This window comes from Pipra filicauda, unplaced genomic scaffold (genome assembly GCF_003945595.2).
Source record: "Pipra filicauda isolate LSUMZ 115617 unplaced genomic scaffold, ASM394559v2 scaffold396_size653610_pilon, whole genome shotgun sequence".
Lineage (NCBI taxonomy): Eukaryota > Metazoa > Chordata > Aves > Passeriformes > Pipridae > Pipra > Pipra filicauda.
In genome coordinates, this window is record NW_024104527.1 from 444,782 (window position 1) to 470,357 (window position 25,576).

At 41.6% G+C, this 25,576-nt stretch overlaps 1 protein-coding gene across 10 annotated transcripts in view; it reads right to left on the minus strand.

Annotated features, from left to right (window-relative positions):
* Positions 1–25,576, minus strand: part of DNM3 (dynamin 3) — a 171,942-nt gene that overhangs the window by 26,708 nt on the left and 119,658 nt on the right. For 8 of the 10 annotated variants that reach the window (XR_003543275.2, XM_027734882.2, XM_027734881.2 and 5 more), the window contains one exon: positions 25,390–25,401. The exons of the other annotated variants lie outside the window; for them this stretch is intronic. Coding sequence is in view for 7 of the 8 variants with exons in the window: in XM_027734882.2 (XP_027590683.1) it covers positions 25,390–25,401 (12 nt within the window). In the remaining variant the exon portion in view is untranslated. The remainder of the gene's footprint in view (positions 1–25,389; positions 25,402–25,576) is intronic. 10 annotated transcript variants of the gene reach the window in all.

Below are 25,576 nucleotides of genomic sequence, written 5' to 3' on the forward strand. Positions count from 1 at the left end.
TCTGTCATATATCTGCAGATTTTAGCCAAGCAAGCCAAAAATGGCCCCTTCCCAGTTCCCCTGAATTTGACTTCTATTCTCTTTCTTCTTCACTATATAAAGTGTAGTTTGTTCATGTATCTTTTTTCTTTTCTTTTTTTTTTTTTTACTGTTTAAATTACAGATTGCAGTAAGATTTGTAGCTGGCTAAGCAGCAAAGTGACAGATGTTTATCATTATCCTCATCAAGAGAATGTAAAGTAAAAATATAATTTTTCTCTGATCTTTAAGGCAAAGGGTAATAGCCTCTTGTTTGAAACTGTAACAGAACTGACTTCATATTGTTGATTTATTTTCTCTGAAATCAAAAAAGATCAATCTTCCACGAGTTTACAGTAATTTATTATGAAAGTTTCTGGCCATAGTATTCCTAATGAATTGATGTCTCAACTGAAGGCTTTTCATGCCAGAAACCATCTTGTTTGCATCACATCAAGCAGATGGAAATCTGCTTCCAACAGATTTCTGTGCCCTGCAGTACACCTACAGGCTTTCTTTGGTCAGCTGCCTCTGCGTTGTGCCAACGGCAGCATTCATAAATGAGGTTGCTTAGTAAAGCCTGGCATCACAAGGGATAGAGATGCCCTATTCCATCTCCAGGCCATTCTTTGACAACAGCTGTTTTCTCACCGAGCACCACAGTGATTCCAGGTTCAGTGCAAGCCACCCCTCAGCCCAAGACCCTGTCGGTCTGCATTCTGGAAAGGCTCCTGTGAGTCTGCTGCAAGGGATAAACCCACACCAGAACCCATCAGCAACGTCCCACATCTCTCTGCCGGCAGCTGAACAGAATGGTCAAGCTGAGCAGGAAAGGAGAATGAAGAAGTGGAAACAGGTTTCTGTGCCTCCTTTCCCAACAGCCAGGGCAGCCCCAGTCCTTTCAGTGTTCCTTATCCTCGAGCCAGAACTTGCTAATTCCAACAGCAAGTGTTAAGTGACAGCATATGAATCTGGGCTAAGTTTTCAGTCAGTTGACTCTTGCTTAACACTGCTATTAATTGTTGACAGGAATGGAATATTATCACTTCAAACGAACACAACTGCAATTACTTTAGGGACCTTTGTAAGCCTCCAACAAAGAAACTACAGAAGAAGCTGGAGCACTAAAAACCAGGTAAATAAAATTAATTCATCTTGGAAAACCCAAGTTCAGAATATCCGATGAAAACACACCAAACCTACAGAGAAGCAACAGGTGAAAACACCACAGACAAGGGAAGGTAACCCGGGAGCCAGGACGGTGCTTCCATTTATGTACACACCCCCACAGAGAGAAGGTCCTTCCCTTCTGCTCTCTGCACTTCAGAAGACTGAAAATAATATCCATTCCTCGCACACTGCTGTGGGTCTCACCTGTCTTTCAGATCTGCTCTGTGCTCCCCGCATGGAAAGGATTGAAACCCAAAGTACACACCACTGCTACTCTGCTGCTTTCCTGCATTTACACACCTTCTGCACTGAGAACGTGTTAAGGATTAACTAACGTGTCATACAAGAGCAGACTAAAAACTGCATGTGAAATCCAAACCACTTAAGCTTGTGGGAATTTTACTGCTGGCTGCAGTGGAAATAGGATTTCACCCTACACATGCATTTCTACTGGAAAAGTTTTCGATCTTCCGAAGACTGTAAACTCTCTGCTGCAACAGGAATGATTTAGTACAGTGCAAAGGGATGTGGGCAGGAGGAATTGTGTGCATTTCAAAACAAAGGAGCAGCATCTTAGAATATCAGGATAATTTTCCTGACTGTAGAAATTATAAGCGTGTTGAAGAACGTCCCAAGAAAACGTAATGAAAAGTGATTCCTTTTAAAATTCACAGCAAAACTGGGTAACATAGGGAAAACAGTCCTGAGCTGGCCACACAGAGAGCGCAATACTTCTAATTTCCATGATTTCATTACATTCAGGGCAGCTGCCAGCATATTTAAGAATGTCTTGTATAACATTCCTGATGTCAGTTCCAAGAAGGAGCATTTGTCTAGCGTTTTCATTAGAGAAGTGTATCAAGCAATTTTCTGTAATCAAAAAGGCATTCTACTAGGAATGACCAAGAGGAAGCAGACTGGAAGGTGAGCGACTCCAGGGTAAAAACCAGAGCAGCAGCAAAACAATTCTCTGTACACTAAGGAACACGTCCATGGCTTCAGTAAGAAATTGCTCATTTAAGAGCTGCTTTCGGATCTTTCATTTACAGATGCAAGTTCATAACAACCACCACCACCTGAAAATTTATTATTCCCTCCAGATTTTATTTATGCTTTAATTCACAGCTGCCAAATATAGAATCTATTTCATCTCTTCCTGTCCAAGAAATATTTTCTTTAATGCACGAACACTCAGCACACTACAGTTGTCTTAAACCCCCCTGCTTTTTCCTAAATCTTTACATTGACTCTCTCTCCACTGCAGTTTGATGCTGCTGTATATATAATTTAGCTAAGATCCTCTCAGCTGTACATAGCGTGCCTTTTGCCAGAGGACTGCTGAAACCACATGATGGCTTCACACAGTGAGGTTTTCTTATTGGAAGGAACCACAAGTAAATGACAATACATTACTTTTGTGTATTTACAACAAAGCAAGCAGCAGAGAAAGAACACTTCCCGGGTAGCTTGGAAGTTGTCCTTTTCCCTCACAGAGGGTGACTTTGCCACTCTCTTCCATGCTTTCAGCATCTTCTGACTTTGTATTGCTGTTCCCTTTACTGAGCCACCCACAGGCAGCCCCTTTCAGCTGTTAGGCTTTCATTAGCAGCCTTGAACTCCTCTAAGCAGAGGTTATGATCCAGCTTTCCCTCACACACACGATCTCTCTCACTTCATAACCCCTGAGAAGAATGATACACCCTAGGCTCAATTTGATTCCCAAGTATTTAACTCTCTGGATTAGCTTAAACAATCATCTACTCAGATTCTTCTCTGTGGTTACAGACATTGCATAGTACAGACCATTAGCTAAATCCTCCTGCTGAATCCCCATACTGCTCCCCAAGTACTTACATGGCTTTAGCCATCCCAAACATTGAGAATCTATGTCAGGCTCTCTTCCTGCCTTCTTCAATCAAGAAGCTGATTTGAAACTATGAGACTGAAAGGAATGATGTATTACCAGAACTCGAACAATCTGGAGTTACTTTCATCTTACAGTTTTTAACAGGTTGACAACTAATCATGTCAAATCAATCCAATCTCATTTTAGAGCAGGGGTTCAGATCTTACGGGTAAGGTATTAACATGAGATATCACATATTTCAGACCTCAGTAAAGCTTTCTGACACAATCTCATGTGACATTTTCATTAATGGAAGTGTGCTCTCCCTGCAGTTACTGGTTGGATACTCATTTCCATAGAAAAGCTGTCAAGCTGGAAAACTCTATGAAAAGGGACTTTCATATGGGCTGTGTTTTATAACGTGCTTATTAAAGCCTTAAAGCTCAGGATGGTGGGTTATAGCCTGTGCTTATTTTACTCACAGATAAGAAGAAACTGGAAGGGAATGGGAACAAGTTACATGACAGGACCAGAGTTCACAATGACCTAGAGAAACAGCTTAAAAATCTAGATGAATTCATTATGAACAGAAAATATTTGACTTGGGCAGGAATAAATCAGTTACAAACATACAGCCACTTAAGGAGCAGTTCAGCAGAAAAGGAACTGTATCCACTGTGCAATATAAACAGAATATTAGTCAACAATGTCTTGCTATTATGAAATCAGTACAAGAATTGTGCATCCAGTGCTGGTTATCACACTACCAGAAATTTATGGCACGTTTTGAGAGCGTTCAGAGGAAACCATTGGAAATTACATTCAGGGTTCTGTAAAATTTTACCTGAAAGGAAAAGTTAAGATAATTAGGACTGATGAGTTCAAAAGAAATCACTTGTGGAAGGGTAGAGATAAGTGTCTTTGCAGATACAAAAAGATGCCAAATAAATATTTGGAAAGGGTTATATGGTAAGAACAGTGAAGCACAGAAATGGATGGACTAGAAAGTTGCAAATCTCCCCCAAAGATTAGACCGACATCCCTCAGAAATGGCCTAGGTACAGAGATCCTGCCTTGAGGGAAAGAACTAGGCAGCCTCTTACAGCCCATCCATCCAGTGGGTGATACTGGGTGCAAAGCAGCGTGAAATTATGAGCCCATAACACTGTTGCACAGGAAAAGGGATTTCTGAAAATGAAAAAAAAAAAAATAAAAAATTACAATGTCCAGTATTTTTTATTCTAGGCAAAAATCAAGTAAAAAAAATAAAACCTTACTGTCAATAGCCCTCTTCCCTGAAAGAATCTGCATTCCAGTTTCACCATTTGCTGCCATGTTCATCTCTCACACAAAGGACTTTTACATAACCCTCCCTGCACTGCAAGTTTTGATTTGGGGCCAACAGCTGCTTCATGCCTTTCAGAACAGACTGCTGGACAAGCAAAAGCAGAAAGAGGCTGGCATAAGGAAAACAGCACCTTTGTTTATAAAACAAATACTACTTTGGAATTTGCAAACTTTTCAAAGAATTTCCTTGTCATAACAACACATGAAGTGCCCCATATTTATAAAAGCACATTAGAAAAAAAAATCTAGGATGTGAGATACTATTGGCACGATATTTGCTCTTATTTCAGTGTAGAAGGAGGTCAGTGGATATTGGGAAGTCACAAGCAGCAGTGAGTTACCCTGGAATTCAAGTCATGATGATGAAGACTTGAAGTGCAATGATTAGCCCCAATGATGTTCAGGCTGACATTTATTGGGTATTTGTTACACATTTCCAGAGACAGCAGCCTGATCCAGCAGTGGACATCAACTGTGAGGGGAATAGGATCATTTGCTGTGAAGGGAAGTAATCAATGGGTGGAGGCATCAGCCGGACATCTGAGGACTACAGGATTAAAGCTACTGGCTGTGGTATGCAGTCCACTAAGAACAAAAAAAAATACAAATCTGGGAGCTTCTACAAAAGAAGCTGAAAACAGAAAGCAAGAAAATTAGTCATCCATGATGCTGATCAGATTTAGAGTCATCACAAAGACTAAAATAACACCTTGCCTTTTATCTCTGTTATTTACCTCCTTACCAAAACCATTCTTAGGAGGAATGTGAGTCATACTGATCACTACTGAGGATTTTTACTTGGCAGCAACTATGCAAGAGAGGGTAGCTAAAAAATTTTCCTTATTCCAGAAACAGCGCACAAGACTCAGCTTAAGGATTCCTTTAGGAACAAGGAATTGTCTTATTTTACAAAAGTGGGGCAACTTAGTGCTCAGTGCATGGACAGTGGCTGGGTGAAATACATTTCCCAAGATTACATGTTAGTGTAGTTTAAGTAAGTCTAGTTTATGACTTAATGTGTCTGTGTGCGTGACATAAGAATTGCATGTTTCTCATCAAATGTGATCACTTTAGAAGTAGGCACCCAGAATAATGAATAAAACTCACAATTCTGTTTTTCCTAGATCCTGTACCGAACTCCTATTCCATGGTCCCCCTTCACTTCCTCCAGCTGAGATGGTAACTTCTCAGCACCCACCAGCCTGCTTGCAATAACTGTGACCAGAGGAGGAGGAGGAGGAGGGCAGTGTGCAGATCCCTGTGCACGCCAGGAGGGACGGGCTCGGAGGGGCCTTGCACTGGGGGAGCTCTGTACAGCATCCAGGGCATGGGCTCTATAAATTACAGCCTTGTCTTTTATTTTTACTTGATCTAATGCAATGTGTCTCCTCTAACTCCACTCTTTTCCGTAATTAATGGCGTCTAGGAAAATATTCTGAAATTCTCCTTTGATAAGCACCTAGACAAACGTGATGTTTCCTCTCTGAGATGCAAAAGAGGACATTAAACTGTTTTCACCCCCACATCCCTCAAGCCATGAGAAGTACCAGATCTGTCTCTGCTGGGCCAGACTAAGCCCTGGTTCACCACAAACTCAGTGCAGGACCGACAAATGATCTCCATAGTAAATGATGCAAATAAGAAATGTCAGCATGTTCCAAAATTCCTCACTTAATCTTATTGCCAGTTGTATAGTCTGGATAATCAGTAAATAAATCCCTCTAACTTTGCTCAAATCCTTAGGGGTGGAATACACAGAGAACACTTTCTACTTCATCCTCGTTAACCTTCCCAGCTCTAAACAAAGTAATTTCCTACTCTTCTTAGTGTCTGATTTTTCCACTGGCCTCTGCAACACCTGATTTAGCAGCAATGATTTCTCACTTGTGATTTCTCTTTCGAACTGGCATTGTTCTTTCTCCTCACACATGTGCTTGCTGGAATAGCACGAATCAGCAAGATTTAAAACCTTCCATTCTCGAGTTTGAAGCCCCTAAAGGCAAATTGCAGTTGTGATGCCAAGGAACACAGTCCTACGTTATTTGACTTTTCCTCGGCCAGGCTGACGGCAGAGGGGGAGGGAGGGAGGAAGGAAAGGGGAAGGGAGAGGAAGATGGCATTTTAATAGCACCCACACTGATTTCACACAATTGGATCGCTGTGCTCCGGAGCGGCACCATTTCCGTTCCTTTGCCTCCCATTCAGTCAGCACTGCTCACCCAGGCTCCATGGGAAGGATTCTCAATCTTTTTCTCCCAGCATGGACCCCATCCTAGCACAGAAATCTGTCTTGTGGACACCTCCCTAGCCCGCCTTTTCCCCCGAATTTTGACAGACTATTACTAACTCAAGCCTTGCAGGGACCACCCTACCCCACATCGCAGATGTGACTAAATGAGCCAACAGTCCTGCCAGGACAAGAGGGATTATCCCCCATCTCTTGCCCCAATTCTCATACTTTCTGTGGCACCCACAGTAATTGCTTATCTGAAAAAAAATTCATAACAGGAACGTATGTAATTTAATTTAGCAAGTGGACATACAAGAACCACCAGTATCTTATGTTGTTAAATCTGCCTTTCCCAGATGTTAGTCATATGCAATACATATCTCAGCCAGAGTTCTCATCAAAACATTATTTTGATAATTCAGGTCCTAAGATTCAAAGCTCTCATACACATTAATGGATTTTCCATAAGCCCTTCATCAGGCAGAGTCACAGTGGTCTACAAATTCTGGCAGGAACTCCTACCCCACTGATCAATGATCACCACTTCCATACTCCCCATCTAAGATCCCCTTTAACTTTGCAAGCAAGAAGTGATCTGCAACATTTCTGTAGCAAAAAAGCCTCAAAACCGATCAGAGGAGGAGTTTGAAAACACCAAGCACTTTACTGAAGAGTAACAAATATATCTAAACAAAAGAAAATCATAGTGTAACAAATATATCTAAACAAAAGAAAATCATCCATCCAGAAGCATTTTGGATTCATGCCACAAGAACAGAAATTGAAAATTATTGGGTAAATTATTTTCAGGGTAAGAAATGAGTTGTGAGCAACTGTGCTGCACACAACATTTATGACATGGCTTCCATTTTGTATAAATATGCCAACCCCCTTCTACTTATTCTATAAAACCAGTAGAAAATGAAAGATTTTTTTCCCCCTCCCTAAAATAAATTTTAAGAGACAATGAGATTCTGGTAAGTTAATACACATCTGTAAGCAACAAACATAAACACTTCATGTTATAAGACCACATTCTTGTTGGCACAAACCACAATGAAACTATAAAGTTTAAGTCGCTCCAACCTCCTCTCTTTGAGCAAGGTAAAAAGGACATTAGTGATTAGGACTCTCACCTGAGGTCCAAGCAGACACCACATGGAGTTTACCTCTGCAGTTAAGATCACCTGGCTTTACTGTTGCCACAACAACCCTAACCTCGCCCTTCAGTTGGTTATTTCTGCAATTTAACTTTTTAAATGACCTATGCCATTTTCGGTTCAGAAGGATTGATTTTTTCCCTCCTTCTGTTACTGATAAGCAGCAAAAGGTGAAGTCAAGACTCATCTGACGTCTCTGATTTTGCAGCTCTTGTGTAATAATGTACAGCCAAGGAATCCCCGTCCTCGTGGCAGCACGAGGACAACACAAAGGTCTTTTAGGCAGGGAGCAGTAGCTCCCACACACACTCCCAAGGACTGGAACTGCTTTTGTCAAGAAGACAAAAAACTGCCACACCATTAGGGCTCCCCTGTCTCCCATTCCAGGGTGTATGCCTGCTGAGCAAAGCTGGGCAGGAGGAGCCGTGGCTTAACCTACCGTCCCAATGACTGAATGTCTCACAGTGCAGTTACAGATACAAGAGTTTCCCTCTTCTTCCCCTATGGTTCTATTCAAAAATGTTTTCTGCAGTAAAATTACTGTGAGACAGCTAAATCCAAGGGCGGGCATGGAATTTGAACCCATGGCCTTCTGGCTCAGAGGTGAGACTATTCCTAACTGAGCCAAAGTGACACATACATAATATGCTTTCAAGGTTTTTAGAGAGCTCTGTCATGATTTAAAAACACTAAGTCTTTGTGGTACAAACCACAGGGCAGGAAAGAGCTGGGGCTCCCTTTTTACTGCTAATTTTAGCCGATGAATTGTTTATAATGTCCTGCAAAATACATAAAGCCTTATTCTGCCTTAAGCCAAGAGAGAACAGCCTTTCAAAACTGATTCTTAATTATAGTGTTCCCCTGCTAGATGGGATGGAGCAGGTTCCAAAATTGTGTCAGAGTATATGAAGTGATAAAATGAGGATGGGTGAGCTATTTTTAAACACAGTCAAAGACTTTGAGGTCAAAATCCCTGAATTTATAGCCTTATGACCATATTAGTATTAATCCATTCATGGATTATTAAGACCTGCGTGGCAAGATTCAAGTACTTAATTTGAGACACCTTCTGGCTTCAGAGCACGTGTTTCCTACCAGTCTGCCTGCCAAACTCAGGCCCCCCAGGGAGCCACCTTTAAGCACAGGTTATATGCCTGCTGCAGACAGGCATTTGGGAGACAAAGGGGATGAGATGCTTCATTCTCAGCGTGTTCACTCCTCCTCTCTTTTCCCAAGACATTTTGCAAGTGAGAGGCCTTTCCAGATGGGCAGGAAGTGAGCGCGTTACAGAGAGTTTAAGGAGTCTTAGGCAAAAGCACCTTATTGCTCCTTACCCTGCCCAGTCTGGAAAGCTAATCCAGCCTCAGGTCCTGGTGATATTCCCTCACCACAGTTGTGTTTCCATCTGAAGAGGGCAGCTGGGCACCTGCTGCTGGGACAGGATGGAGAGGAACATTTGGCCTGGTTTAAACAAAAGTGACCCTGTCCTCTCCTACACAGTTTGTTCCCCACCACAGGGAGAGAAGCTCCACAACAACTCCTGAAACACACCTTCAACTATTTAGAAAACCCAGATTTGTCACAAAATCATTGTTCTGCTCATGGAAATAAACCATGTACAGGCATCACCTGGGAAGGACTGGCCCTGCCTGTGCCCCCACAAGCTTCCCAGCACTGCCAAGTATCACTGCTGATCTCAGGCTTGACTCATGGCAGCATCTGGCTATGTAAAAAAACTGTCACCTGCTATACACATACTGGTTTCTTTTCAGCCATGATCAACATATACCTCTTTATTTCAAATAGGAAAAAAGCTACGAATTGAGAAGAAACCAAGCAGACAGAATTTCCCTGCTTTACAAGTCAGAGTGGAAACAGACCCTTTTCCCTGTTGTTCTTTACAGTGTACATTACCTTTAGGTACATCTTTCTCTAGAGGCCAAACCAGTGGCAGCAAAGGCTTTAGGGCTCTGAGGACACTGCAAAATTATTTGCACCATTTACATTGTTAATTTTGTAACTGATGTAAGGTTTTATGGGAAGCCACTGCGCAGAGACGAGCCGCTATACTGGAAAAGACCAGACAGGAGTTAGAAATATCAGAGGAAAACAAAAGGCTTTAGAGCTATTTTCAAGTGAGGGGGTTTCTTTTTCCAATTTTTGCAATTGCATTTACCTGAGCATCACTTAAACTTGTAATAATTTTTTTCCATTTGGATTTCCATGCAGTGACATGTAATGTAAAATACTAATGAACTGTAGATGGCCAAAGTAAAACCAAAAACTAGTCAAAACAAAACTCAAATCCTTTCCTTGATTGCTTATGGATTTATAAAGCCATAAAACCACGTAATAAGTACAAAACAAAAGCCTTGTAAAAAAAAGGTTTAGTATAAAAAAAGGCTAAGTGAGCAGTTAAAAAAAAATCAAGTGTTCTTGGTTCTGTTAGTAATTAAAGCACACTCACGTTTCGATCAAAAGGAGTCCCTGGAATGGGTTGTGCATTATATCTACCAGAAGATCACAATGCACTTATTAGCATGAGAGGGTCTCCCACTTGGAGCAATGCTGAATGAATCCATGTTCCTACTTAGGCATTTTGCATATATTTTAAATTTTTACAAATCCATGGTATTAAACCACGAAGTCTCATTCTCTGAAAACTTCCCTGTCTTAGTCTGAAAATCTTTACCATTGTAAGAGCAATGTGGTGAGTTCAGGGACGCCTTCTCTCCTTGAGGTCAAGAGCTGTCATTCCTGTATGGATACAGGCACCCATTACTTACTTGAGAATTGCTCCTTTCAGGAACTGGGCCCAATCCATCTCCATCCACAATCACTAGAAACCTTCTTCCAAGTATCCACTGTCATTTACTCAGACTACAACAACCACTTCCTTACGCTTCAGAAGTGGCAAAACCAGTTTTAATGCTTGTCCTACAGGTGCCCTTCACGAGTTTGATTTTCAGCCACAAAGAACTCCTGAACTTCACTCTGCACCACAAATCATCCTTCAGCTACATCCTGTACTCCTGTATCCCACTCTGCTCCCAGCAAAGCCCTTGCCAAAATTCCCACCAAGTTTAATAGTGCTGTGTTATTCCCCCCAAATCCTAACTGAGGTTAATTTCTTTTCTCCAAGTATAAACAGAAACCAGCAGGTAAAAAAGTTTTGTCTAATGTGGCACTGAGGCTGTGGAATTTACTCCCATGTGAGAATGGCACAATAAAGTCATTTGTTTAAAAGTAAATTGAAAACATTCCAGTCCTCTCAGGCTTATGACTATTAGCTTTAGTTTCTGCACAGCACTGTAGAATGTCTGGCATCAAAGACACTTTGTACATTGCACTGAACTTGCACTGGACACTGTTAGTGGACCATTAATCACTGCAAACAAAGATCCTGTGCAAACACAAAAAAGCACTGGTTTTTCACATGTTCAGCATGGCCCAGCAAAGGTTAACACCGCAGCTTGCTGGATACTGCACATTTTGAGACATGAAGTGTTGACAAGGCATCTGAGAGGGTGCAGATTTCTCAATTGATAATTACGTATTCCACATTAAACAATTCTTATTTGTGCCCAATGCTGTCTAGAATTAGACATATACCTCAGCATAAAGTGGCACAATTTAAATTCAGATGCCTATAACTGCATGTACTCCTTTACACTCACATACAGATACCACGTGTGAGTGCAGGGTCATGGGTTAGTGGCAAGAAAATCTACAAGGATCCATGTGATCCAAAGTTCACATGAACCACATCAACCACTGCTGAAGAAAGTGAAGGTTTATGTGAGATGTGAACAAACAAATCAACTCACCCGAGGGAACATGCCTGCATGTTTAGGAGAGCTGGAAGAGGAATAGGAATTGAACCAGTACAAAACCAAAAAGACCTGAAAGCAAAAACCAGTCAGTGGCCAGGGAAGCAGTAAAGGAGGCACAGAGGAAGGACCCTGGTCTGAAATCGCAGGTTGTATTTCAAGGTGCAATTCACTGATAACATCAAAGGAGAAAATGCTGGGTCACAGGAGCATGCATTACTGCTTCCAGCTCCTCACGGCTGTCATGGGCAGCTTCTTGTCCTCCAGACCAGAGCAGGGGAAAACCTGAGTCATCAGCCCTGAAGCTTGCTATTTGACATGATGGTTTCCATTGGTTTTCTCAGAGCAAAGTATTTTGGCCACCAAGCTTTCACAGACAAAAGTTCTTGCACCAACTGCCCTCAGGTGCAACAAACCTTACTGTATCATCATCCCTCTTTCCTAACCAGGGCAGGAGATGTGAAGGGACGCATTGAGGGAATAAATTGCTACCCTAAAAAAAAAAAAACAAACCACTGTGTGGAATCTCCTAAAAGTATCATGGATATACACCCATATTCAGTCAGCAGCTCCACTCCATGGAGTGGGTGTGGAAACACAGCATGAAGGCACCAGCATGGTACCTTCTGTGGAACAGCGAGTGCAGTGCCCACACTCAATAAAATGGCAAGAAAATAGATGCAAGTACAGGCTTGTTAGTCAAACCATGACTGAATGCAAGGCTTTTGAACATACTTTTAAAGAAAGACTTCAAATAAAATTAAAAAAAAAAAAAAAGAAAAAGATGGCAGAGCATGCCAAAATGATTTTTCTGACTAAGGGAAACTTGACAGGTATTTGGTTCAGCAAAGTGACACCCTTAGGAGACTGGCAAGTAAGTTTATAAAGATGAATATTAATAAAAGATACAGTAAAACAACTCTCTAACAGATAAATAAATTATAATCTAGGAAGAAGAACTAGCAGCCTTGAAGGATTTCATCAAAGTGTCAAAGGGATCAGTCTTACTGAAATAAAATAGCAAACTCTTGCCAGTTAAATTTGATTCTGCCCATAAGACAAAATTGTGAGGCAGTGTCAACACAACGGAAGATTGAACATTGTCCTGGAAGACACAGATAACTTCAAGGATTGGAAAACCAGAAAAATAATAGCTATATGCTGACAGACTAATGACAGCTGCTGCGCTGGACTGGGAGCTCATCAGTTAGCAATAACAAGGGAAAAGAAGGCCCAAAGACATCTAACTAGACATCAGATAATTCTGAGACACTGGTATGATGTGGCCATGAAAAGAGCACATGTGTTGGTAGTCTCTGTTAGGAGCAGTGCAGATCCAAGAGGGAACACCATTTTGTACAGTACTGGTGTGATCTTGTCTGAGTCACTGATGGAGGAGACCACAGGCCTTCCAGTGAGAGACAGCACTTGACACTCCCCTTGTTTCCAGGGCTGCTGCACTATTTCCTTAAGAGTCAAATGAAACTGCATGTCGAGAACAAGAAGATTTTATCATCATTGCAATGAAACTGCTTCCCAACCTCCACAGGGTAGATCAGTGCAGCCTTTGAGAGCTCTCAACAGTTAAACTGAAATAACTCTGCATCTTATATGAGCTACATGGCTCTCTTCCTTCCTCCCCCACAAGATCCTCGTCCATATTCCAAACCATACTCCCCTGTCTCCGAGCTGGAAAGGGCTCTGCATCAGCTCTCACGTTAAGCTTGGGAGTATATCCGGTAGGAAAGAGAGAAGATATTTGGGCAGTGGTCTCCAAAAACTCCCATGTGCTCACTGATTAACTCAAAGCTGCTTCTGCTGCTTAGTGGGCCTGGGAAAAGAGGAATATGGCCTTAGGAGAAGACTTCTCTTAAGCCACTGGGCTTGGAGACTCTTGTTGGACCACTTTCTTCATGAGCCTGGAGAAGCACTGCATGTTCCACAGGTCTATGCAGAGCGATTTAGGGAGCCTCATCAGGCTAGAGGAGAGAAGCGGTGTAAGGAAACAGCTCCTGCCTTTCCAAGCATGATTTTCCCATCACTGTCTCCAAACTGGAGGATCAGTGCTCTGAATTTTCACCTTATGTGAGAAGAGCAGGCAGTTGAAAAGGCAGGTAATAGTTGACTACAGATCTTGATGGTCCCATGGGCTGCTGGTTACAGCTTCCAGGTAATGGAGAAGGGGAGGAAAAACTTCATCCGAGACCTTAAAATTAATATTTAAAGTGATAAAAGCAAGTTGAACTGGACTATCAGTACAAAAGACACTTGAGACAGTCACCATGTCAGAGACAAGTTTCATCCAACAGAATGTTGCTTTAGAATTATTGGAGGATCAAATGACACACTTGAGGATCTGCTATTCCAGCTAAAACTCCATATCCATCTAATGAAAACTTTCTGGGGTGTTTATCAGAAGGGGAATGGTAGAAAGGGGTGAGAGAGAGGTGAACTCTTTAAAATGTAATTTATTTTCCAACTACCTTCCTTTCATAAGACAAAAACAAAAAAGAGTTCATCTTAAATTACAGGCAAGCTCTCTCAGCCCCAGAAATTCATCCTACATGTTGATTAATGGTCAAACTACTAGAACTTTAGCATGAAAAATGGGCTAGGCTTCAACTGAAAATTGCCTGTAGCTAATGATGCAGTGGAATGAACATTTTCATTCCAGCTAAACCATTCCTGTTCCTGTAAAAATAAAGAAATACAATCTTGGGTTATGAAAAAGACTCAAAGAACTCTGCATACTTATTGGCTTAAAATAATGCTAGGCATCTTAACGAATCTGTAAATACAGAATATATTACCTGTGAAGTCAAATATACATATAACTACATACATGTACACGCAGACTATAAATACCCCTAAGTGAGGTCAGGGAGCAGAACAGAGGTTGGTGTCCACAGCCCAGAACTTCTCACATACAAGTGCATTACAGAGTTACTGGATTTTAACATAGCTCCTGACTCCAGCTCAAAAATTTGAAATGTAATAAAAAAACCCCACAAGGAAGTGCAGCATCTGCCTGGCGAGGCGGCCGACACAGGCAGGACTTGCCCGGAGATCTCCCTGTGGTTCAGCCCCTGGCGCCATCAAGTTGGGCTTGAAATCAAAAGCCATGGAAGGAGGTAATTAAAAGGGACTCTGCACCACTCTGCTGCAGCCACCAAAGAGGGTGGGAAAGGATTCAGAGGTACGTAAGAGCAGCATACATCTCTCCAGCTTTAGTGATTTCCATTATGGAAACACAGAACTTCACGGCTTTTAACCTTTATGCCACTGAAGTCAACTATCAACCTTTTTTTAAATTACAGTTTCAGCGCATAAAATGCAAATCCAGTTTGCCTGATGTCAAGAGCACATCCTCCCTAAGCCACAAGTAAGGTGCAGAGTCAATAAAGCACCACAAGGTAGAAAGCTGAGCAGTGGACTTACACACGCAGTGATTGCCACCAGCACTTCTGCTGGCCAGACCTGTGATTTTCAAGACTACGGAACTCAGTGAGAGTGCGGGGGGAGGCCACGAGGTTTCAAACCATCCTGCTGGCTGCAGGAACAACTAGTAAAAGAAATTAAGAGAAAAGTCAGACCCCAGAAGGAGCACAAGACACTGTGTTCCAACTCTAACCAGCTGAAGGAAAGTTTATATAAAAACAATCACTTCGTTAGTGACTCATAAGGAAAGAATCCCTGAGCTTTCTTCAGGGAAACCCCAGTAAATAACATGTCTAAAAACACATGAAGATGGTGTTGCCTGTTCTGTTACAATACTCAGTCCACATGATAAAGCCTCTGGCAGCAGAACAACGCACTGAGCACAGATCTTTTTGGGAAACCCAAAAACCAGTAAGAACTGCTGTGGCTGCTTGCAAAGTCTGCCTCGTACTCCAGCTCTTATATGATATGTCTAATGCTAACTGGGGAGAAGTGGGAAAGTAATGGTTTTTGTTACAGCACTAGAAAGTGTTCCTTTGTTGACTACATGTAGGTGCACTCTGAAGACAGATAAATGCCTGGATTTCAATGCATTCTGCACTGTTTAAAACTAAATGTTAAGGACTCAAATATTCTGCCATACTAGACCCAAAGACACTGAATGAAAAGCTCGCAGCATGCACAGCCTCTCAGGAATATGTTATCAGACACACAGCAGGCTGGGCAGTACTCTGTCCAAGTCTATGAGGAGTTTTTTTTCTTTTATTTTTCTTCTCTTTTTTTTTTTTTTTTTTTTTAATTAGCACAACATTTTGGATGCATGTTGTGTGTTTTTAGGCATATCTTCCAGCAAGAGACTTTAAACTCAGTACAGTAAGTTCATAAAAGTATGAGAAGTCACAGAGGTTTTCCAACAAATGACCAGATCCAAACATTGTGACAGCTGAACTTAGATTGACTAAAAAACTCTGCTGTTGGAGATTCCATGTAGGAATATTAACAAAAACATTCTGTGTCAAGTCGAGCTTACGTTCTGTAGTAAAACCTCTTAGTTTCTGCAGATGTCCAGGAGGATAGAGTGGAAACTTGGGAGCAACTTCTTAGCAATTTTACCTCGCTCTCTGATGAGTTTTTAGCTTATTAAGTGTGAAGGTGAACACAGGTTAATTTGCACTGGAAAATTCCCCATCCCAAAGTTATTCCTTTGCATACTGAACAGATCATGTTTTAGCTTATGCTGCTCCCCATATTCTCAGCTGCTGTAGAACCATAGCAGAATCCAGAAACCTTCCAGGATATAGCCAGAAATTTGTCAAGAAAAAAATACAAGGTTGAAAGCATTGAATAGTCATTCCCAAGGGACTGTGAAGTTACCATAGTAAAGCAGTGTCTTTACCAAAATGCTCAGCAACAAAAGCAGTAGCATCACCAATATTTGAACTGTAATTTTCCATTGTCAGTTGGGCATTGAATTTGGAAGGAATGGTGTGTTTGTCACAACCTCTCAGGTATTTGTGACTATAGCTTAATGCTCTTCTACAGATAATGAAACATGTTTTACAAAGAGCTATGAAACATCAGTCTAAAGGCCACTGATACTGAAGAAGCATGAGCTTCTCAGAGAAAATTGCAGCTGCAAATAAGGTATAAGTAACTGCTTTAAAAAAGGAGTATTTTTTAGGTCAAGTAAACCATTCCAACATCCGAAATGTTGGAATTCAACCAGATTCAACTAGAAAGAGCATAGGCAGGAAGACTTTGCCTGAAAATCCAAAAATGCACAAAAGATAAACAGGTCACACTGAAAGCCTCACCAGAGAAAAGATGTGTATTTAAACACTTCATTGTAAATTTGAGTTTCCTTGCTTTACTGCTATGTTGCCCAAAGACAATTGCCTGAGAATCTGGCACTTCCAGGGACACACTGTCGATGAAGAGAGAGTGAAGTAGTCTAACAGCCAAGAGATCCAGACTTGGAAGGAATAATCATGGATTATTCTAGACACAGACTCCTAAAAATGCAATTCCCCAGTGGGAAACGCATCAGAAAAGATCTAAATTTTGATGAGAAAATGTTGATAGTTATGTACACTAAAGGAAACCCATCCAGCATCCCTGAGCAGAGACACCAACCAGGGTTCTTTGAAAACACACGTTCATTCAGCCTTGGGTACAGTCCTTTGAAATAAAAGGATGGAGAACTTCATATGCGTGCTAATACCTAGGATAGTTCACAAGGATTACTGATTTAAATCACTTGAACAACTGACCCAACACACCCATCTAAGCAATTTTCAATCATACTCTAAGCTGAAGTGGTTCCACCAGGTAAGGACAGACACAAATGAACTAATGTCAAATTTTAGAGAGGAATTCAAGAGAGTCTGGGAAATAATCAAAACAGGAGAATTAATCACCTTGTCCCTAAAAGACATGTAGATACTTAAAAGATGTTAGAGTGAGGTATTTTTAAAGAACAAATGTCCTTTGCTGCTCAGACTAGTGACAAACAGGTAGTTTGCCCCAAACCCCTCTGTTTCCAGAAGCATTCAATGGCTACTGACAAATCTTTCACAAAAAACTCAGGACACTGTCCTGTAATTATCCACTGATTCTCTCATGTTGTTCTTTGACTGCAAGGAATGATGTTCTTACTCTTGGTTTATAAAATGGGATCCTGGTCCTCAACTGTAGCTTCTAGACAAATAGTATCTGTTCACAATATTAAAACCAGCTGCTGGAATGGCATCATGCTGTGGCTTACAAAAGACACTGTACACAGACGATGGAACCAAATAAAAGAAAGAGAACATGGGCAGAAATCACAGCCCCAGTCAGACAATGCCAGGACTGCTTCTAGAAAAGGGGAACTTTGTTTCAGCAGAACACTAATCAGAGTACGGAAAGCACAGAAAAAAACCAACAGTCCCCTATAAATGCACAACGCTAATGACAACACACCCAGTCACAACAGGTGAATGTCTCCCTCTTCTAGAAGCTGATGCCATTGATTTCCCCATGCCTATCTTCCAGCCTTTCCATGACCTAGGCTGGCTGCAGTTAAACCATTTCTGAACACGTGCATTCACACATCAGGCAAAGAGGTATTTTCTGCAGAGCAGTTTATAACAAAGAGCATAGAGAGTGTTAATGTTTTCAAACTTACAGACAACCAAAGGTTGAGCTTCCTAAAGCAAGAGCCTTGATTTTTATCACACCAAGATGGTGTTAAGGACTGCAGACAATGCTGCATTTTGTTCTCACTGTTAGCCTGAGCTTTAATGTACAAATCATTAGTGAGCCCATAACCAGAAACCACTGCTCTAGAAGTAAAGTCTTACAAATGAGGGTAAGAATTTACCTTTATGTAAGACAGTGGTTACTTGTGTGTACATACATTGGCCCACATACAAATACACCAGCTTTGATTCATGTACAATCCCACAGCTCTAGGCACCAATACGTTTGAGGCTGCCTGCTGGTGTCCTTGTTCAGTCAGACTGTTTGGTACATCAAAGCCCTCAGCTGAGGAACAGCAAGGAACTCTGTCCATAGAGCTCCTTGGTGCACAGAGCTGGTGTGAACACTTACCTCTTGAGTCTTTGCAGCCACATCTCAGGCCACAGGTGATGAGAAAGAGAGGTTGAGCTTTTTGAGGATGCCTGCCTGTTTGCAGCTGCAAAAGTGGATAAAAGGTGGCCTCTGCCATACTGTCACTGTCCTCACAGCAGAGCTAAAGACAATCTTGCTCATGGTACTTCTGAGAATTTGCTATCTGAGTCAGCCAGATAACCTTTAATAGTTAGAATTAGAATTATGGTACAGCAGTTGTTTTCAGGCCGTGGTTGTGAACAGCTACATACTTCTACACAGTGCCAGCAACACACAGCTAGAGACAACTGGTCTATGACTGGAAAGGCTTCTATTCAATACTACATGAAGGCTCCTGCTTCCACTGGAATAATATCTAGATCTGCAAATCGAGCAGTATTAAACCAAACTAAAACTTAACACCAAATTACATTGCATAAGACTAATTTTTTTCATGGACTTTTATCTTCCAGGCTCTGGGTTAGTTTCTTTAGTTGATTTCTCTAAATACATCTAGGTATGCTGCCACCCCAATTGTTGAACAGGTCAAGATAATACCGTGCAACAAATGTGACCAGAAAGTTTGAACATCTCCAAGTAAAGGGTCTGATAGGGGCCTGACACCTCATGTTACAGGTCACAGTAATTTTGTACCTACCCACCGCTGAGCTTATAGCTACCCAAATAATTTGACATGTTATTTGAACTTAGTAGCACATACAATGACACAGAATTCTCTGAATTACAAATAACTTGATTATAAAAGAGGAACAGCAGAGGTTGAGTTTCAAAGAAAGGAAACAGAGTAAGACTACTCGTTTCTCAACTGCAGGAACAGGGGTTTTAGGAACAAGAGTATGAAAGTCACCAAAGAATTGCACTGATCAGACACCACCACATGTCTGTAGCCAGCTCTTCCCACTGGGAAATCACTGTTCTGCAAAACTGGCACACACTTGATATATCAAGTGTCATACAGCAAACAGAGGACAGGGAAGGCAACCAAAGGCCACAGTGGGGCTGGGAAACAGGTGGGACAGGAGCTGAGGAGTGACTGCAGAACAGGAACACGTGACATGATGGAAGGAGAGTTACGTAAGTGGAGACTGCAGCTCCAGAATGGAGGGTTTTACACACGTAACATGGGACTTGATTCTGACTTGGCACATGGAAAGTAGTTATAAACCTATCTCCACAAAACAAGATAGGTAGGAAAAGTTAAAGAAATCCAAGATGAGTTATGTGTCAGACTAGACATCGCATATCTTCATTTTAGTCCAAAATGGAGTCAGGAAAAACAACTCTCAGTTTCTCCCCATCATCTTGTTTTCTCTTCTAAATGAGAAAAAGGAGTATCTGGCTGTTCACCAGCTGCTCTCCACCCTCATGTCCAATGACTACATTTCCTGTTACACTGTAAATGCTATGGAATGGTGAGCCTGGTGACATTTTTGGCAGCAAAAATATGTTTTGAATATTTATTTACTCCTAATTACTATTCAGCAGTAGGCTTTTGTGCAATTACTGACTTGGAAGACAAGGAAGATATTTTAGGATTGTCCCAAAGGCTTGTGATACTTGTGTGTTTCCCCTACTGTTCAGTCTCTCTCGTGGGTGACCCTATTCTGTTATGCTAAAGGGACAACCAGACCTTTCCAACTGCAACTATTCCAAGACCTGGAGACACAGGGACTCCAACTCTTTGGAGTCCAAAGGACCTTTCTGGCAGAGATTTGTACAGCACAGCCCAGAAGCACCTTCCTCTCCACCAGCCAACTCTCAGTGCTCATTGACCGGGGCTGGGAAAGCATCCTTACAGGTTGGACACCTTCACTGCACCTTCCCCAGGGCAAATCTCACAATGGCCAGAATGAGGCTGATACTCACACTCCATGAACTGAAACTTCACAACCAGAGAGCTTTCACATTCCTGCAGAGCTTCAACAAAATCCCTCATCAGAGTGGAAGTAGTACAAAAAGTAGCTGCACCATAAAGAATGAAGAATTTAAAAATATTTTCAATATGCAGATGCCTTGCCAAAAGCACAGTAAAGAGCCCACCGTGAATACATAACAGAAATAAAAAAATGTTTGCTCATTTCTAAATTTCCTGGAGTTTGCTTAATGTCAGCAGCCCCATTTAAGAGCAGAAACGTAAAACCCTGTGACAGCTCTTGAACCCCCAACCCCGATCAGCAGTTACCAGCTTCACCAGGACTGGTTTTGAAATCATTCTGTCTGTCAGCCTGCATCTTGTTACAGTCAGGGCAACTGATGCAATCCTATGAATCCTCTTTTTCCCTATACATTTTTAACTCTCTCGTGCCAGCAGTTATTTTACTCTCACAAGAACGTGAACCAGGGCTGCTCTGTTTCTCGAGGAGCATTTGGGGAACAAGGTTTTCGTCTAGTTTTTGTTTGAACTAGTAAATATTTAGGAGAACAAGAAGATAGTTTTTATGTGAAACATGTTTTCACATCCTTGAAATAGTGAGGCAGCGAGGAAGGGACTGAAAAACAGCCTGCCATTTCCTTTCCTCCCTGTGTTTTGGACTGCTGTTGACCCAGCATGTGTGCGCATGCACGCTCAGCCCCTTGGGCTGCTCCTTTACACCGTGACTGCCTTGTAAAATCCAACTCATCTGTTCGAAGCAATGACTGAAACACTGTCTATAAAATTATGGCATTTTTCCCACTTGAAAAAAAAAAAATTAACACTTCATTTAAAAGTTATTTTTAAACCTAGTTGGCCTGAAACCAATTTTAGTCATAACTGAAGTGGATTCTTCTTTTCCTAGACTTCAATGCCTTCCTTTTCTAAAATACACTAGTTAAAAAAAGTAAACCCAGTAAATGCAGAGTTTACACTTCTGTCTACACTGCTTTGCCCTCTGACATATCAGCAGTTTGCTTTTCAACAAACCCAAACAAGTCTTTATTTTTTCTAGTTTAAGAACTTCTCCCGAACACAGACTTGAGCAATCTCAGAGCAGAACCACTCACTTCCAGTTTGAGTCTGGCTGGGGCACTGGCAGAGCATCATCACAGCCAGTAACAGGCTGAGTCAGAGTTTATGTCTGGGAGATAACTGAAGCCCCTTCAGAAACATGGCTGAATTTGGAAAAGAAAGCATCAGAGCTTTATTCCAATACTGATGGCTTCTGGCACTACACCTGCATTTACATGGTAATAGCCAAGCATGATATACATGAACTGAGAGCAATGTTGTCATATATGTAGGTAGAATAGGAGTATCCTGACTTCACCACGTTCCCATTTTTCAGGACTGTCTCAAGAGACAGTAGGACATCTGGACTCCTTAATGAAGTAGTTGATCTGGAATCTGGATTTAGTAAAACTAACTCTCCTTAAAGAAAAAAAAGAGAGAAAAAGAACGGCTTCAATCTAACCAATTAATACGTCACCAAGATGTATTTTAAGGAATAACAGGCAAACTGACCTGACAGGAAGAGTATTTTCCTTCTCTTTCCAAAGGGGACTCTGTTTTTCCTAAGAGGAAATTCAGACTAAATTACACTGACTTTATATTCAGTGAACATTTTAATGCACATTGTCTGCACTGTGACAACTCTGAGATGTGAATATAGGACTTATGCACTTCAGTTCTACACATTCTGCAAAGGGTATCAGCAAGCACAGCAATGCAAAATAATCAGAAGGCAAGAAATTCATAGTTACTTATCCGTAAAAAGTAATTTAAAGAGATTTTCATTTTCCAAGTTGAAGTTCCTCAAGTCTGAGCTCAGCATTTAAGTGTTTGATCCTTCAAATCAAGCAGAAATGATTCACTAACTCAGGACTTAATGATGCCAAAGGAGAGGTAACCTTTTATAGTAAGAAGTGGCATTTTGGAATTTTGATTTTTTTATTGTTGTTGTTGTTGCTGCTGTTTTATTGCTTGAGTGCCAAGAGATTTGGAATCAAAATTTCCTAAGGACACAGCATCCACCTAATCTTTAACCTAACAAGGTTAGAAGCTCACTGAAGATAGACTTCGTGAGAATGGTACAGGTCGAGATGTTGTTTTCAAACAGCAGTATGTGGAGGGCTGTTTTGAGGGGATTCATGAATTTTTTTTGATAAATGAGGGTGAAGAAGATGCACAGGGGAAGCAGCAAATCCACAATGGTGTCTTAAGACAGTCAGAAGCTCTCAGCTCCTCTGTCTCCAGTACCTGGACTGAAGCTACAATGCCCTGCATAACTCAGGGCAATTCTGCCCTCTTCCCCTGCACAAGGCTGTGGAGTTCAGTGTTAATATTAGTGAGATGTGGCTTGCCAACATGTGCTTGCTGAATGAGGTAGGTCTCCATTACCTCATTTGACATGACCCTTTGCAGATTTTATCCAACAAAGCTTTTGAAGATATATTTATCTTTAACCATGTGAGAAATCTCACAGTAATGATTGTGCAACAATAAAATGTAAAAATAAAAATTATTATTAGTCTGCTGATAATTATAAACCCTCTTCCCTTCCTCCCCTTTTTCTTAGGGATTCATTACTCCAATGTTTATTTTTACTTTTGTAAATCCAAGAGTACAAAGCTAAAGGCAGAAGTATAAAAGCAGCCACAGTCTGAATGGATGGGTGAGTACAGGATCTTGACAACTGTACATAGGACAGGATGCACAGTATGAATGCCCCACTGGGCAGCACTAGGAGGAGGGTTACAGCTCTGGTAGCAACCCAGGAAATCTGTACCAGGACAGTCTGGAAGGATTATGCAGCTTTGTAGCATAAAGTTGCATAAGAAGCTCTGAGAAACCATCAGCCTCAATCAGCCATTCCTCTCTTCTCCTGACCCGTTCTCAAAAACTGTCTGGCCACCCCTCAGGTTTACCCATGTCATTTTCCATGCCACCAGTGCAGAAGAAGACTGTGGGATTTGAGCCTCCACAGGCAGCTGCAGGTTAGTTCATTCTGTCTAATTGGGATATGTAACCTCCAGACTCCAGCATGAATGGCCTCTGTGAAAGAGAAGGGGAGGGTGGGGAGGTGCGCAGATGAAGATACAGGAATCCTTACAAGGAAGGAACTGGGTCAAAGAGAAGGATCAGGATGGTTTCCTGGAGATTTCTTTTGGAGTTACCTTCTGGCTGACAGCCTGAGCCAGAGGGAGAATCTCTCTGAACCTACAGCAAGAAATGCCCTTCCTCAGAGTGAAAGAAGAGCCAAGAGCTCTCCAATCCTCACATCTCACAGGTTTGCCCTATACCTGCTTACGGGTATCCTGTCTTATGCCAGCAGCTAATTCTGTCAGATGCAACAGGTCCTGACCTCCCAGGGGTGCCCCATAGCTCAGGGCTCTGGAGAACAGAGCTAGTCCGAACAACTCCTGACCTCCAGACTCGGTGTCTGCCAGTCCCAAGAGCTCTCCAGCGTCCCATCCATCCCCATTTCCCTGGACAGAGCATCTACAGTCCAACCTCCCTCCTCTGAGATCAGACCAGCATCCACTGCAGCAGCAAAGCCTTAAGTCAGCATGTCATAAAGAAACATTATAAACACTTCCTTGACATTTTAGTGTACACAGCTAACATTTACATTTCACACCGCCTCCTATGTGAAGTCCCTCTATCCATGCCATCAATACACCAATTCTCTTAACCCCTCCCCATCCAACACTAAGAGCCCCTTTTCCCAGGCAGGCCAACAAAACAGAAGATTTTTGGTGCTTCTGAGCCCAGCCACTGTGGAGACAGACATGGTCAAAAACTGGTTAAAAATGCAAAAATTAAAAGCAGACAGAAATTACCAACCTTTAGAACATTTAAAACCCACCTGGGTCTTTCCCAAATACCCCAACAGATCACAATGAGATGCTATAGACAATATTTCAAAGGCTACTTTCAACATTTGCTGTGAAGCATCTTTTGATGCTCCAGATTCATCTTCCTATGTGTTAATATACCAAAAGAGGAAAGGGGGGGGGGGAAGGCACAAAAGCTGTATAACTCCTTTCCGAGGTCTGACAAAATCTCTCTGCATCTTATTCCAAAGTGTGAGATGTGCAATTTCCATTCTTAAGCTCAGTAAAAATGGCATAAAAAATCCTGGGAACCGCAGTATTATTCGTTTATCAGATCAACATCAGCAAAACTGTCTTTTTATGTGCTGCTTACTTTCAAAAAAACCCTACCATGCATATTTCAGTTCTCCCTCTCCACACCCCACACCCTTCTGCTGCTGTCCAGCTGGAACACATCAAGGGTCTAGAAGCCAAGTCAAATGTTGACCCCACCCTCCTCCATCCATTTTAAGGCACCTTCAAAGCCAGTACACTGATCTAGTTCAGCTTAGCCAACAACACCAGCAAATCTGTTATTTAAGACTTTAGTGCTGGGTTTTTATAACTGCCCATTAATACAAGCTTTGATGTATGGTCAAAAAACCCAGCTGTAATGAGTTTCACCAGACTGTAGTAACCTTTCCTCAGAAGGTCTTTATTACTATACCTTCATAATCTTTGGGTCCAACACTTTTATAGTATCATTCTTACTGAACCCCCTTAAAAAGCAACACTCAGCAACACTTAATACTTTTCCTTCCCCAAAATTAAAACAAAGGGTACATAATAGTTTTTGTAGAAGACACTTTTGCACTCCCATTTTTCATAGTAGTTTGCTGTTAAGAGCATGCAGGTAATAGCTGTGTGAACCACAAGACAAACCAATTTTCATGCCAAAACCCTTGTGACAGGATAGAGAAGTAGTTTGTAAAAGGACAACCAACTTACTTTGTTGCTCCCCTTTGCAGGATGCAGCAAGGAGGAAAGAGGGGGAGAAAAAGAAATATTAGATACATTTATTTTACATGCATTCAGCCTAACTTGTACAGTTCTGGAAATGGCTCAAACCAAATGAGGAACTGACTCAGGGAACATTCACTGAATCCCGTAGTTAGAGAGCTTCCAGGGGAACACA